The following is a 16159-nucleotide window of genomic DNA, read 5'->3' as shown; positions in this document are numbered from 1 at the left end:
TGAGCCACCCAGATGCCCCTATTTAAATTAGAATTAAATTTTAAAATGCTGTTCCTTAATAATACTTGCTGTACTTTAAGTGCTCTATGGCCACATGTGGCTAGAGGCTGCCATATTATTCAGGGTGACAGGGAACATTTCTATCATTGCAGAAAAGTCTACATGAGACTGCTGTTTTAGAAAAAGGTTTTAATTCATCATGTCTGTGCTGGCCTCAATAAAACAAGCCGGTGTACACTGCTCTCCAAACTACTCCTACTTGAAACGTTATCCAAACATTTGGATAATGCTGTAGATACTACAATCAATACATGATATTACATTTGGTCTCAGCGAGAGTTAACCCCAGGAAAGGCCAGTGGAGACATCAGGGAGGCTACTGACTTTCAGGATGTGATCTAGGGGTAGTCTGGGCATTACATATATTCATGTTGTTATCCCACCAAATACAAGAAAAATACATGGCAACTAGAAGCAGCTCACGATTGCTAATGACAATGCAGAGGGAAAAGGAGCTGTAGGACAAGGTATAAGGTTGACAGACACCGGAGCAGTACTGGATAGAAAAGGCTGGGAGAACTCAGGCTAGATTAGATAGAAGATAACTCTATCTAGATTAGATAGAAGATAACTCTTTTAGTGAAACTCCAGTTTAAGAAAAATTAAAGTTACTAGCAGAGAACAAATAAATACATTGTTTCTGATTTCTATGTGTAATTTTCATGACTACCTTACTAACAAAAGCAATGTGATAGAAGACAGGTGTTATTATCCATAAGACCTGTCCACTTAGACACTGTTAACGGAGATCTCCAGGCTGACTCACTGAAGAAGCTACTTGTAGAAATAAAAAAATAAAATTTCCAATTTTGTGGGGAAAAAAATACCATTTTTAAAGGAATATACTTGGCTCTACAGAGAGAGAACCAAAGGGAAGAAAGGACATTCAGTTCATTTGCCTTCTCCACCTAGGATAAGTAAGGTCTTTTGCAAAAACAAAACGTGAATCCTCAAGTCTTCCTCGTAGCCTGGCCTGGAGATACCTGGGAGTGACCATCAGGTCGTTCAGGTCAAGTCCTTTCATTGATATAACAAACTCCTCACGGGCTTTTAAGCACGGAATTCAGGTTGCCTAGGTTTCTAATTAGTGCTCAAGAGAGAAACCATGGTCTGCGGGACAGGGCCCGGCTCCGGGAAGGGCTGGAGAGGCAGAGCGCCGGGGTCACGGTGATAGCGCAGGCCGGAAGCCTCGAGGAGACCGGTTACTTATCAGCGCTGTCCGTTTTAAACGTCGTTACTAAGGACCTCGCTGACTTCACCAAAGTGATTACCGATAGTTACTTCTGCAAAACGACCGTACGTGCTAAATAAAGAGTGCGCTTGACCTGGATCCGAGCCGTCCTGCTGCCACGGCAGAAGCCAAGTTCACTTCTGGCGCCGCTTCTGACTTCCTGGGCGAGGCCGGAAGTAGCTTTCCGGCCGCCAGAGCCGCAGAGCGTAAAACAAGATGGCAGCACTCGGACTAAAACGATTGTCCAATCTTCGTTTTATTTCTACCACCTCCATACCCACAAGGGACTCCGAACTTCCATAACCAGATCTAATTTTTCTCACCACAACACGTTCATATTTCAGTATCATTAATCTGGGGTGGAAGATGGGTTGGAGGCAGCTCCAGGCAGCTACCATGAGTACCATGGGGCATCATTTTGTACGGAAACCGGAAACCAAACGCCGGGCGGGGACGAGGTACGGGAATCCAGACGTGGCCCGGCTGGCCAGTAGAGTGTGGGGGGAGGGGCGAAAGGGCTGGAGGGCGTTGTTAGCGCATGATGTATTTCCGCTTCCTCTCGGCCCAGTAGCTTTTGGTTGTACTAGCTACCTTGTTGCGGGGAGGGAGGGGGAAGATTGTTTGCAGTGAAGGAGCTCAGTGTACGGGAAGGTAAACTGAGGTAAGGTTCTGTGTCTGGGGCCCGGGGCTTTGCGTCCGGTTGTGTAGGAGGTCTGGGGGCAGGGTCTTCGGGACTGAGGAAGATTGTGGGGTTGGAGCCTGGAGGCTCGTATTGTCCGCCTGTTTGGAGAGAGGAGGTGGGGCGGGGCTGGGGGTTACTAGGTGAATTGCAAAGCCCGGCGGGTGTGGAGTGAGGGAGGGCGGAAGAAAAGGGAGGATGGAGGAGATGGGGAGATACCGAAGGAAGTCTGGAAAGCGCAGATCGGGAGGGGCTGGGCGAGCGGAGCTGGGACGCGGGAGGTGTAGGATCTCAAGTCCTTGAGGGCTGAGGAAAGTACTCGCGGTGGGGGCTGGTCAGAATAGCGGGGTGTGAAAGGAAGAGAGTGAAGTTCTTGGGAGGCTGAGGGGTTGGAAGGGGCTGGTGGCCTGTGTTCTGATGCTGCCCCTGTACTTGGCCTTTGTTTCCCTTGCAGCTCCCCAGAGACTGTCATCCCGCAGCCTCGGTTCGGGCCCAGCCTTCTCTCTCCAGTTGCCACCACAGCCTGGAGGCGCCTGCCTCCGCCCTCCCGAATGGTGCTACTCCTCGAAGGCCTCGGCCCAGGATCCAAACCCCCTTTGCCCCCTGCCTCGGAGCGGTTGCTCCGGGTTTCTCCTGGTGGACTCCTCGCGACGGGGACGGAAGAACTTTTGCACCGACAAGGCTGTAGCTCTAGGAACCCCGCTGGCAACGTGAATCTTGGCCTCTAACCCAGTGTGAGGTCATTCCTGTGTCCCTTTTTACACCCTTTGAGAAGAGAAACTCTTCTTGTTACCTGGAGCCCGGGAAGCCCCAAGCTGGGGCCCTGGTCCCACCATGTCAGTCCTCTCTTGTGCATAGGGCTGTGCCCTCTCCCCATTAGCATGGCTGAATTCAGGCAGGTTCCAGGGGGGCGGGAGACCCCGCAGGGGGAACTTCGGTCTGAGGTTGTAGAGGATGAAGTCCCTCGGAGCCCGGTCGCAGAGGAGCCAGGAAGAGGTGGAAACAACAGCAGTGAGACCAAATTGTCTCCAAGAGAGGAGGAAGAACTGGATCCTCGAATACAGGTGAGAAAACTTAAGGGAAAGGAGAGACAGGGAGCCCAGATTCCAGTTTTCCTGAAGAGCTGTCTGATAAATGAGGGATTAGATTTATTCTCTCCCTAGTGCGCTGGGGCAGGAAAGGAAAACAAGTTTGTCAGCAAATCATTGCAGGATAGTGTGACAAGTTCTAAAAGAGCTGTGTGTGGAGTGCAGAGAAAGGCCTGGGCCTGAGTGCCTGGGGTGTGCTGCTGAAGGCTTAACTGACAAAGGGAAGCAACAAATTGGCCTCAGATGCAGGGCCTCATTTCGGTCAGTGGAGAGTAAAACTATTCTTCTTTCTAAATAAGTAAAGTGGCTGTTGGCCCAGAGATGTGGTATGAGTGGGAGGCACTTTTGAATCTTCTCTTTTGTCATCTTCTCATTAGTGCCTCCCAGGGATGTTCACATCTGTAAAGGGTGAGACATTTCATGTTTTACAACGCCTCAACAGATGGAGGCCTGTAAGGAAATCTGATGTGTTTATGGAGTTGTATCAGCCATGGTCCGTCCTTAATACGGATTCCGAGTTCTGAGGATGCTGGTTATACCAAATGAATGGAAAAGCTGACTTATTGCCTTGGAGTGTTTACAGGCTAGTAGTTGGTAGGATGGGCAGATCTTTGTGAAGGAGCAGTGGGTGAGGACAGAGACCATGGGGAGGAGATGCATGGTCGGCTGAGGTGGGATTGTAGTGTTTACGTGCATTGGCTGGGAAGGGTTCCCTGGGAAAGCAGCTTGGGTAGGTGAGGGCAGGAAGTGCTTGTGTGTTTGGGGCTCAGTCTGCCATAAGGTCTCGTAGCATCTCCAAGATTCTGATGTGGAGGTGACTCACACCTCTGTAGGTGAGCAAGAACATCTTAGGGCTTGCATTCCTGGGCTTCTCTGTCAACAAACCTTTATTAGATTGCTTCAGTGAGTCAAGAAGAAATCAAATCTGGTCCTCACATCCTTCCTGCCCTCTTGGTGGGGGTTCCCTGGATGTTGGGCAGAGGAACTCCATGCTTATATGGGAGATGCAGTGAGCCATTCATCTACTGGCATGAGTCAGTAATTTATTTCCACCCTATCTCATGGGTGTTGCATTGAAAACAGCTCAATTTTTTCTGCTAATTTTACAGATTTGTCATCTACTGAGGAAGTAAGTTATAGTGAGAAACACATTGGCCTGAGATTGAAACAACCTCCAGCCTCATGATTTGTGATTTTCATGCAAGTTATGTAATGTCTAAGCCTCACTAACTTCATCTATAAAGTGAGGGGTTGGTCCAGTTTATTTGCACAACTGCTCACTCTGCTCTGACATAGTCCTATGATTCTTTTCTGTTACAACTCTTTTGCTTATCTCTTGGTGAAAGTTTGGAGGTAGTATTTTGGGAAACAGACCCCTGTCTGTTCTGTTGGGAGGAGGACTGTATGGTGTGCTTCATACACCTTCTCCCAACATTCCTTGCTCTGCTCCAGGGGAGGATCTACTGTGGTTTCTTTGCTCAGTCTCTCCTGCTCCTGTGTATTTTTCCAGCACCCACACAGGCAAAGGCGGTAGTATGAAGAGTCACTCTCATGTTTTGCTGTTCACTAAAGTAGCTATTAGCCACACGTGGTTACTTAAGTAAAATCAGTTAAAATTAAATAAAAATGCAGTTCCCCAGCTGCTGTTGGTATTGTAGAAGTAGAACATAGTTCTATTAGAAGAGCTCTGTGAGGGTTGAAGAATATCGAGCAGGCCTAGATTTGCCTTAATTCCAGGGAGCTTGCAGTGTTGTTAATTGGAGCAAGAGGGACAGGCAGATCATAATCTCTCTTGCTAAACTGGGAGGCACATTGTGGAATGGTGTGGGTAATGTGGGGAGGAAAGGTCTTGTTGTAGAGGCTTCCCCCTTTTATGGCACACTGATGACTGGGCCAGTACTCTGCCCTTAGCAGGGATTCTGCATCTTCTTGCCATGTGGAAGAGGCAGCCTGATGTGAAGGGTACCCTTCAGGGAGGAAGCTGGCAGCATTCAGCCTTTCTGGGTTTGGTCTCCTCTAGATAAGAAAGAGATTGCTGTGTGTCTTTTGAGGTCCCTCTTATTGGGACCTCCCTCTTATAACACAAGACCATGTTATCCTGGTAACTCTGTTTCAGTGCTTTAAATGGATTCTCAGTGCATTCTGTGATTCTCTGCCAACAGATGCATCTTAATCCACCAGCGAATTTTAAAAATACCTGTTCTTGGGGCACCTGGGTGGCTCAGTCTGTTGAGCGTCCAACTCTTGATTTTGGCTTAGGTCATGATTCTAGGGTTGTGAGATTGAATCCTGCATCAGGCTCTGTCCTGTGAGCCTACTTAAGATATTCTCTCTCTCTCTCTCTCTCTCTCTCTTTCTTTCTCTCTTTCTCTCTTTCTGCCCCCTCCCTCATTCGTGCACGTGTGCATGTGTTGTCTCTCTCTGTCTCTAAAAATAAAAATAAAATATAAAACAAAAAATAAAGTAAAATAAAATAAAAATACCTGTTCCTGAGCCATGCCCAGACATGTGAATTCTGGTCTCATTGGGGGTGAGAAATGGTTCTAACATGTAGTCTACATGTGCCCACTCAGCCAGGGATATCCCAAAGGCTAGGGACTCTGTTCAGGTATTTTCTGGGATTCCCAGAAATGGTTGCCCTTAGGAGAAGGCTCTTACTGATACGGGAAATGGGGTTTCTTGGCAGGCAGTTCATGTCCCCATTGTCTGGTGGGATACCTCTGGAATTTGGAGGCAAGCCAGCTGGAGATCACCTCTAGGCTGACCTGGAGTGTGCTATCACCCAGGGAAGGCCACTGTCTTAGTCTTGAGGTCAGCATAGTTCTCTGAGGCTTTCTGGCTCGTCCTCAGCTTTCTGAGAGAGGGTCCCAGTGGAGGGAAGGAGTGAAGGAGGATGGTGCTAGGGTGGGCCTAGGTCTCCTCCCCTGTGACTTCTCAGTTCCCTTTGTGATGATGGGTACATTCATCTTCAGGTGAGTGGATACAGTCACTCACCTCCTCCTTTGACTCTTCAGAGTGACTTTGCAACCTCTTCATCCTCATCTGAAGTATCCGTTTAGCTCTCACAGGATGGTCATATTTCCCTTACTTAGTCCTTGAGCCATGCATCACCCTGGCCCTGCATCACCATGAGCTTGTGTGTTTTAGTAGCCTGTAAAAGGTGAGCAGGCACATCTGTAGATGGAGCACCCATGCCTTTGAATCAGTGGCCTGGCATCCTGGGAATGTGCCTGCCATGTCTGGGGAAGGTCACCCTCCCTGCTGGCTGTGGGATCACTGATGGATGATGCCTGCTGACTCAGACTTCATCCTATTCAAATTTCCATTTCAGCCAGGTGCCAGGAGTCCCTGGTGGAGCAGGCCAAATGTACTCTGTTGCCAACTTCCCAAAACAGAGCCCTGAGTGCTCATTGGCTTCCCGCTTAGCCTTGCCCTGGATCTGCCTCAGCCTGCTTGTCCCCCACCTCCCCCGACCCCCTTGCTCACCTACCATCTATCCTATTCTGTTCCCCAGTCTCCTTGTCCTGTTAGAACTTTGTGACTGAGGGGCAGACCTCATCATCGAAAGACTTTTTTAATTGCTGGAAATGTTGTGTGGATGCAAGTTCCCTTCTAGAAAGATGTGCCTACTCCTGCTGTTTGCCAACAGTCAGAGCCCTTTACGTACTTTTTCCAGTGGGGATGACTTATGTAGAGAGGCATTCATTCCTGTGATGATCTTGTTGATCTTGATGATCTGGGAGCACTTTGGGCCGTGGAACTGAGTGGGATCCAGTCTTGGACCTTGGTTTGCCCATGGGAATGTTGCAGGCTGGCCTTTACCCACCTCCTTCTGTTTTCCAGAATCAGTTTATTGCCTCCTGAGGCATATCCTTTTCCCACCAGGAATGTGGCTTTTTTAGTTTGATGGTACTCCTGTCTTCTCTGAGGCATCCATCTGAAGATGTCCTTAACCGTAGGATGGTGGTCACAATATCAGGAAAACCAGATCCAAGGTTAGGTCCCCGATCCATTTTCAATTCTGCCTCTAATTCCCTACTCCATTGTTTCTTATCTAGCAAATTAGAACGAGTTGAGAAAGAGAATATTCTGGTAAGAGCTGCGAAAGCACTGTCACTTCATCTCCCAGATAGTCTGAAACCCATTGTGGGCCTAAAAAAGCTAGAGGAAGACTAGGCCCACGGTGGGAGAGGTTGTCTCTCACGCTAACAGGAATTGCCTTTTGTGAGAGCCCTTGGGGTGGTTCTGTCCACTGAAGGCTATGTCCTTGTTAGGAAGGCACTGTGAAACCCTGATCTCTGTGTGTCAGGTAGTGCTGGCTCTGGCCCCAGGCCTCTTGTGGGCTCCTGTGAGCCATGTCAGCTGCTTATGGTTCCACAGTGTTTTCTTGTAACCTTATGGACACTGGGTTGTGTGAGTAATCAGGTTGCTCATGTGCACCAACGTCCAGGCCCACAATGTCCAATGTGGGAGTCACATGCTGCTGGCCAAACTGAGATGTACCCTAAGGGTCAGATGCACGAGGATTTCAAGGGCATAGATTAAAAAGAATGTAAAAGTGTTTTATAATTTATGTTGAAAACATATTAAAATTATAATATTTTGTCTACATTGAGTTAAATGGAATGTATTATAATTTAATCTGTTTGCTTTTGCATTTTTTAAAGTTTATTCACCTTAGAGAGAGAGGGAGGGGCAGAGAGAGGGCAGAGACAGAAACTCCTAAGCTGGCTCTACACTGTCGGCACAGAGCTGGATGCGGGGCTTGAGTTCATGAATCGTGAGATCATGACCTGAGCTGAAATGAAGAGTTGGACACTTAACCAACTGAGCCACCCAGGCGCCCCTCTTTTGCATTTTTTTAAAAACATGGTTGCCAGAATACTAAAAATTCCATGTCAGGCCCATGTCAGTTCTGCTCTGTAAAGTTTAGAGCCAAATTTATGGCCTCCTTTGAGGAAGTGTCTGCATTGTTGTAGGTATGTGTATTTTCATGAGGTGTGTGAGAGCTAGTGATGGCAGCATTGCTCTCTGCCAAGTGCAGGTTATGTCTGGGTCATGGGCAGCAGGCAGACACAGCCTGGGTTCCACTATCCTGTCCAGGGTCTGCAGGGCTCCTGGGAGAGGATTCCATAGCTGAGTGTCAGGCATTTCACTCGGCATTGATCCTTCTCAGGAGTGTCCTTGGCATGCTGGGCTCCAGGAACTTGACTGAGAAAGGACAGGGAGCATACTTGAGACCAGCACCTCTCCCTACTCTCTGCCATGTCAGTGAAAGACCCAGGTGGTTCTGTTGCTTCTTTCTCTAGCCTTGGGGCCAGTGAGATCCTTTAAAAAAAAAAAAAAAAAATTTAATGTTTATTTACTTTTGACAGAGAGAGACAGAGAGAGAGAGAGAGAGAGCATGAGCAGGGGAGGGGCAGAGAGAGAGGGAGACACAGAATCTGAAGCAGGTTCCAGGCTTCAAGCTGTCAGCACAGAGTCCGACGTGGGGCTTGAACTCACAGACTGCAAGATAATGACCTGAGCCGAAGTCAGACGCTCAACCGACTGAGCCACCCAGGTGCACCAAGGGCCAGTGAGATCCTTATGCTACCATGTCTGGTGACTTGTCCCCAGTGTTCTCCTTCCCTGCCACAGAATCTGTTGTGTGAGGACCTGGGGTCTCTGTCAGTCAACTGCTCAAGCAGACCTAGAGGTCTCTTGAACCATGGAATCTTCCCTAATCTTGACCTCAACCAGACCCTCATGATTCTGCTTCCTGCATTTCTTTGGGATCGCCCTGTCCTCTCCCACCTGGAATACTGCAGACAGCCTCCACTTTTTTCTCCCTGGCCACTGTAAACTTTCCACATACTGCTCAGACCCACCTTCCTAAACCACAGACTGGGTGGTGCCAGGCTCTAAGGGGCTCCCCCTGCCATTGGGAAAAGTTCTGGTATCCTTTCTCCTGTATGTACCCCAGCCTTGCCGGCTTCTCACCTGACAAGCTGCCTGCTCTGGGCACCTGCTTGTCACTGGTGCTTTTCTGTGTATCTGTCAAGGCCCAGCCTAGGAGCAAGTCCTCAGGGTGTCCTGCCTGGCCTTTCCTGCCCTGGTAGGTGATCCTGCTGCTCCCACCAGGCCTGCTTCTTACAGTTCCTTGTACCACTTTTTTCTTACTGAGTCCGGAGCTTCTGCCTCTTTGTTTTCTGAATTCTTGGGTGTCATGGTGCTGAGCTGTGATAAGTGTGTAGTAAATGTGTAGTGAGTGACTGGCCTAGTGTTCCTCTCTCAGGAACACAGACTGTTAGCTCCAAGGCAACTTCTATTGGCTGGAATTTCGGAGAGAAGGTGGCCACATGTTCTAATGAAGAGAGGGCAGGCTTGCTCCCACTTTGCTGTGTGCATGTGTGTGTTCTATTCTCTGAATGGTGATTTCCTCATCTTTAAAATGGGGGTTTTACTGTCTGATGCAGAGGTGGAGTTGTGAGGATTACAGGAGACTGTATATTAGGTCTCCTGCACGGAGGCATTTGACAGTGCCCTTTTCCTCCATTTCTTCCCTTCCTTAATCAGGCAGACTTTGCCTCCCACCCCACATGGTTCATGTAAGAGGCTACTTTTTCCCACTGCTCTAACTCTTTGCCCCTCTTTGGCAGGAGGAGCTAGAGCATCTCAACCAGGCCAGTGAGGAGATCAACCAGGTGGAGCTGCAGCTGGATGTGAGTGTTGATCCTTTTCTTCACACCCTTGGGCTAGTCTCTGGAGGTGTCTTCTTTTCTCCCTGTTCAATACAGTGGCAGGGGAAGGGGCATGTATGAAAAACGAGAGGGGCTGGGACCCACACATGTGCCTTCCTTCTGCCCATGTCCCTGTCCCTTTGCCAGGAGGCCAGGACCACCTACCGAAGGATCTTGCAGGAGTCAGCAAGGAAGCTCAACACACAGGGCTCCCACTTGGGGAGCTGCATCGAGAAGGCCCGGCCCTACTATGAGGCTCGGCGGCTTGCTAAGGAGGTATGGCTAGCTGATGCACGTTCCAGGAGGGGCGCATACAGAGCCTGGCCTTGGACTCTTCTGGTCACACAGAACACTTTCTGGTTTCTCTTATTTCTCTTCCCTTTGTTTCATGTCTCTTTTCTTTGCTCACCTCTCCATTCCTTTACCCTTTTCCTTCCCCCCCTTTTTTACACAAGTAATGGGTTCAGTATTGGAAGACTCTAATGTAACAGTAACTATAAAAGGAGAAGAAAACCAAAATCACTCCAAATCCTGCCATGTGCCTGTTTCACATTTTTTGCATCTAGAATTTATTTTAGTCAAGTATGGTAAGACACAGACACAGAGACAGCTGCCATGAAAAGAGAGTTTATTACTTAAAATTTCCAAGAAGAAAGAGCATGCCGCACCACCTAGGGCCACCTGGGGAAGCACTTGGGTTGATCAGGAGGCGGAAGACATGAGAGGAAAACTTGGCTCAGAGCCTTTATTGCGGTCATAATAGGAAGGAATGGGTAAGGCAGGGTAGGCAACTTTGATCGAATTTAGAGTTAGATAGCTTGAATAACTGTGGGCCCTGGGCTATAGGGGTGGTTTCTATATTTTGGTACCTGGCCCTGGGTTAATGTAGGGCAGAGGAAATAATTGGCTTTGTGTGTGAGAGTTAGATAAAGGAGGTGGTGGGCTTTGGATTGGTTGGTTTGCATTTGAAAAGTATGCTCACAGAGGAGTTTAGTATCTCTAGGAATTAGCCCTAGGAAAACCCCAGGATGTGAAAGCATCATAAAATAGAGAAAATAAAAAATGTAATTAATACAATACAGATAACCCCTTGTTTTTTTGGGTGTGTGTATATCCTGCCAAAATGAGATTTATGATACGTGCTATTTTTCTTCCTTTATTTTACTTATTTACATATTTCCATGTCAATAAATATACATCCATGCTATCATTTTTAAAAGCTGCTTAACATTTCCTCATATTATTATTGTTATTAATGTTCTATTATACACTTAATCACTTCCCTATAATTGAAAACTTAGGTTTGTTTCCAGTTTCATGTTTGGTAAGCATGGATGTAATGAGTATCTCAGAACACTTGTCTTATTTCCTTCAGCTTACAGGCTGGACTGGAGGTGATGGTCTCAGGGGTGTACTCTCTGTGAGACTTGGTCCAAGTCATTCACCACCTTCAAACTAAAGTGGGGTGGATCTTTCTTTGTTCTCCCTAGAGCACAGGCCAGTGGCCTTTGCGAGTGCTGGGTTTCACACATTCACCCTGCAGTGGCAGTATCATTTTCCAGTCCTTTTTTTTTTTAAGTTTATTTTTTTATTTTTGAGAGAGAACACAAGTGGGAGAGGGGCAGAGAGGGAGAGGAAGACACAGAATCCAAAGCAGGCTGACCTGTCAGTGCAGAGCCCAATGTGGGGCTCGAACCCATAAACCGTGAGATCATGACCCAAGCCCAAGTTGGACATTTAACCAACTGAGCCACCAGGCTCCCCATCCAGTATTTATTTCTGCATTTATTTCTTTTGAGCCATATCCTTACAAGATAGTCTTTATGGAATGTTGCTTCTTTGGAATTTATCCTTAGTGCAGTTTGGGAAGTGAAGCTGATATTGCACTGGGCCTTCCTCCTCTTGTCCTCATCCAGGATGGGTCTCCATGGGCGGTGGGGGTCCCTTGGGGCTCCCCATCCTGATGGTCCCGTCTTCCAGGCCCAGCAAGAGACACAGAAGGCAGCGCTGCGGTATGAGCGGGCCGTGAGCATGCACAATGCTGCCCGGGAGATGGTGTTTGTGGCTGAGCAGGGTGTCATGGCTGACAAGAACCGGCTGGACCCCACATGGCAGGAGATGCTCAACCATGCCACCTGCAAGGTGAGCCAGGTCTCCTCTGGTTCTGGTACTTCCTTGGCTATTCTTTCATCCCATCTCCCTCTTTGTTCCTTTCTTCTACCCTCCAGCCCTCCCTCAGCTTTATGTTTCAGGCAAAACCTTTTCCTTCCTCTCTGCCCTTTTTGGCCTCCATTTACATTTCCTTCTGACTTATGAATGTCTCTCTGGGCTCTTCTTGAACCTTTGCATCCAGATATGGGACTGACCCCCAGTTGATCCACCCCCTGGATTCTCAAGATTCAACACTCACGTTTTGTTACGTTTAGCTGTGACCCCTCACTTCTATGTTCAGAATGTTCTCCTTTTCTTACTTTTGGGCTCTGCTAGTGTACTGTGATTTTTGAAGTGTAATTTATGTATCATTTCTAAGCTACTCCCAGGGGACTAGGGAGTGGGAAGATCCCTGGCATCAGCTCCAGTCCACTGGGGCTGTTACAACAAAATAACATAGACTAGGTGGCTTAAGCAAGTTTATTTCTCACATGTATGTATCATTTCTAAGCTACTCTCGCATGTATGTATCATTTCTAAGCTACTCCCAGAGGACTGGGGAGTGGGAGGATCCCTGGCATCAGCTCCAGTCCACTGGGGCTGTTAAATACAAAATAACATAGACTGAGTGGCTTAAGCAAGTTTATTTCTCACAGCTCTGCAGGTTAGGAAGATCAGGTGCAGGCAGATTTGGTACCAGGTGAAGGCCTGCTTCCTGGTTCCTAGACAGCTGGCAGTCTTTTCACTGTGACCTTGCGAGGTGGAAGGAGTGAGTGAGAGCTCTCCAGGAACTCTTTTGTGAGGACACTAATCCCATTTATTTATTTTTTGAGTGCTCCCACCTGTATAACCTAATCACCTCCAATACCATCACCTTAGGGGTGAGGATTGCAACATGAATTTTTTTGGGGGGAGGAGAGAGATAAACATTTAGTCTCTAGCAGCAGATGTCAGATCCTGAAGGATGGTCATGTCTTGAGAGGCAAGAACATGGGTCCTGGGTCAGTGATGTATGTCCTGGTGAATGTATGGCCAGGTGAATGAGGCAGAGGAGGAGCGGCTTCGTGGTGAGCGGGAACATCAGCGGGTGACTCGGCTGTGCCAGCAGGCTGAAGCTCGGGTCCAGGCCCTGCAGAAGACTCTCCGGCGGGCCATTGGCAAGAGCCGCCCCTACTTTGAGCTCAAGGCCCAGTTCAGCCAGATTCTGGAGGTAAGGCAGTGGGGGTGGGGGAGAGTGTGTGAATAGGCAGGAAGGGGGTAGGCATGGAGAGTGAGGGCAGTTAGAGGGGATGCCAGTGCCTCTCTGGTCCATCTGACAGACCAGCGTGGTGGCCCAGGTGGAGGTACATATGCTAAGAATGATACCTAGGAGTGGGAGTTGGGCTTGGGGAATGGGTCCTGGTAGAGAATGGAATTAAAAGGAAGTAAATGAGAAAAAGTGGGAATCAAGGGAAACCAGGGAGAATGGGGATGAGGAACTGGCCAGATAGGGAAAGGGAACCATGGGGAGAGGAGGAGTGGGTGGGAATGAAGACTTGGGAGGAAGGTCTTGTAAGGCCAGGAGCAGGGTGATACTGCTGGGAAAGAGGAAGAAGAGAAGAGTGAAGAGGGGCTAGGCTGGGTGGGGTGGAGCACTGCAGGTTTGTGTTGGATGGTGAGCTGGCCTAAGAGTCCAGGAAAGGAGGCACCAGTGGAAAGTGCTGAGTGGAGCTGAAGAGACTCCGCTCCAGGAGCCACGGACAGTTGGCCAGTGGGTCACCTCACTTTGTTCCTCCCTCTGCAGGAGCACAAGGCCAAGGTGACAGAGCTGGAGCAACAGGTGGCCCAGGCCAAGACTCGCTATTCAGTTGCCCTGCGCAACCTGGAGCAGATCAGCGAGCAGATCCATGCCCGGCGCCGGGGCCAGCCCCCTCATGCCCCTGGCCAGCGGCGCTCCTCCCCTGTGGGGGCAGAGGCCGGGCCTGATGGTGGCGAGGATGGAGACAGTGGTATCATAGAAGGGGCTGAAGGCGGGGTGCTGGAAGAGGGCAGTAGCCTGGGGCCTGGCCCTGCCCCTGACACAGACACACTGAGCCTGCTGAGCCTACGCACAGTGGCCTCAGACCTGCAGAAGTGTGACTCTGTGGAGCACCTGCGGGGCCTCTCAGACCACACCAGTCTGGATGGCCAGGAGCTGGGTTCCCGGAGTGGGGGGCGCTGGGGCAGTGATGGCGGGGGCCGTGGGGGCCGCCACCAGCGCAGCATCAGCCTGTAGTTCATGCTCAGGGTGGCTGGTTCCTACCACCATTGGCCCATGTAGGGCTCCAAGCTCCCTGTCCTCAGGTCCTTGCTTCCCTTGGAGAGGTCAGGTTGGCTCTTGTCTCTGGTGAATTTCTCTCCCTCCTCCCCCAGTTCTTTGCAGGTGGCAGCTCTCTTTGCCTTACCCCTTCAGAAGGCTTTTTCTATGGCTCTCACATTTGCCCTCCCCCTGCTAGCTCCTCTTGGTCTGATGTTCTTCACTGCCCCCTTTCTGCTTTCCTTCCATCTGTCTGGCTTTCCCCTCAGGGAACTTGGTCTAGAAGGTACAGGGTAGCCCACTGGAGAAGGTGGATGTGGGACCTGAGTTTTGACATCTTGGCCCCCTGGTTTGAGGCAATAGACAGGTGTCCCTCCCACCTCCGCATCTCCCAAGGGGGCCTAGGGATGCTACAGAGCCTCTGTCCTAGCCTGCCTGTATGTTATCTGTAAAATGCACTGTAGGACTGTGTGCCTCTGGAAAACACTACACATCCCTGCAGTGCTCCCTTCTCATTACCTAAGCCACTTTGCTGTGTGTGCCGCAAAGAAGGACTTGAAGGGTACCAGTGTCAGAGAAGGTGAAACCCAACCCCGCTGTCCACATAGAGGACACCACCTCCAGACAGGCTCCCATGTGCATGTTGTTTCCCCAGCTGAGCTGGGCCATTAACATTGCCAAGGTGCTAGTGGGTCTCTAGCAGGGTCCATGTTGGGGGGTGGAGACATAATGAGGTCCTGATGGTTGAGGCCTTCGCGGTTCCTGCTGCAGAGTTGGGTTTACTTTTTCTGGGTGGAGGTCACTGAGCTTAATCTCAGCGCCCTCCTGCTGGGTGGAGTTAGGGAATTTGGTGCTCAATCCCTCTCCCTCTCTCTTCCCCAAACTAGACAATACCTACTCCAGAATCCCTTGGGGACTGTTCAGGTTTGGCTACTGAGCCTTCTCTGATGCAGGGAGGGGTTGCCCTAGGGTGAAGGGACCCACCCTCCTTTGGGAGGGGTTTGGTGGTGCTCCAGGCTGTAAGGGAGGAAAAGCAGGGAAGCCACACTGGATCGGGGTGCCTTGGGAGAACTGGTCCTTCCTCCTTTCCCACCCTAAGAGGTCTGAGAGCTGGACTCTGGGCAGGATAGCTTGTGCCTAGGCCTGTATGCTGCTGCCATCAACTGGGAGGAGTGGGCCATCATATGGAGGGTGTTTCCCTGTGCTAAGATGGTCACTATGAGAACCACTGGGTTTGAGGTGGCCATGGGTGGAGGGGAGAAAGGGAGGGAGGACGTGGGCAAGCGTGTGTGCATGTGTTGGGGTGTGTGTGTGTGTGCAAGAGTGAGTGTGAGAGAGAAAGAAAAGGCTCTGCCCCTGATTTTATTTAAATAAAATAGTTTATGTAACAGTAATGTTTACTCTTCCTGTCAGGGAGGGGAAGGGCGTGAGGATGGGGAGGGGGGAAGAGCAGGGCAAAGGGGGGGTGCTTTTTGTATGGGGGAGTCAGGGCAGGGGAGATGCCCCCCCTTCCTCCCACCTGCCAAGCTAGGAAGGGTCTGTGGGGTGGACAGGACATTGTCAATCACTGGAGGTCCAGACCAGATGAGGGTGCCAATCCTGGATGTGTCTGGATGTGAGCATGAAGGAAGGGGAGGGACAAAAGTGGGGTTCTGAGAGACTTGAATTTCAGATAGACCATAATCTTTGCCTCCTGCAATGTTTATGACATTCTTAGTGTAACTTTTTTGCTGTTTATCTGAAATTAAAATTTAACACATGTAAAAGGTGATGTTCAAGTCAGGGTTTGACCTGTTGTGGGATAGAAAAGATTTGAATGTGTTTGGACCCCACAGCCTGTGAAATATCTTGTGGAGTCAGGTTGGGGAGGGATGAGGACTTCAGGAGCCATGGAGGTGTAGAGCGAAAGCTTTGGATTCAGCACCCTCACCTGCACCACCAGAAGTGTGCCAA

The 16159-nt window shown here is 49.6% G+C and overlaps 1 protein-coding gene across 1 annotated transcript; it reads left to right on the top strand.

Moving 5' to 3' along the window:
- Positions 1-1860: 1860 nt before the first annotated feature.
- On the top strand, positions 1861-15559 carry SH3BP5L (SH3 binding domain protein 5 like). Its single transcript, XM_047082175.1, has 7 exons — positions 1861-1952; positions 2425-3034; positions 9700-9762; positions 9928-10056; positions 11761-11922; positions 12968-13141; positions 13715-15559. The coding sequence occupies exons 2-7, from the start codon at positions 2852-2854 to the stop codon at positions 14183-14185; spliced, it is 1182 nt and encodes a 393-aa protein (XP_046938131.1). The 5' UTR covers positions 1861-1952; positions 2425-2851; the 3' UTR covers positions 14186-15559.
- The last annotated feature ends 600 nt before the right edge of the window (positions 15560-16159 follow it).

Source organism: Lynx rufus, unplaced genomic scaffold (assembly GCF_022079265.1).
Source record: "Lynx rufus isolate CCGP_SWC_20201006 ecotype Redwood Valley unplaced genomic scaffold, mLynRuf1.p SCAF_1, whole genome shotgun sequence".
NCBI classification, from domain to species: Eukaryota; Metazoa; Chordata; class Mammalia; order Carnivora; family Felidae; genus Lynx; species Lynx rufus.
This window is presented reverse-complemented; position numbering and strand designations above follow the sequence as displayed.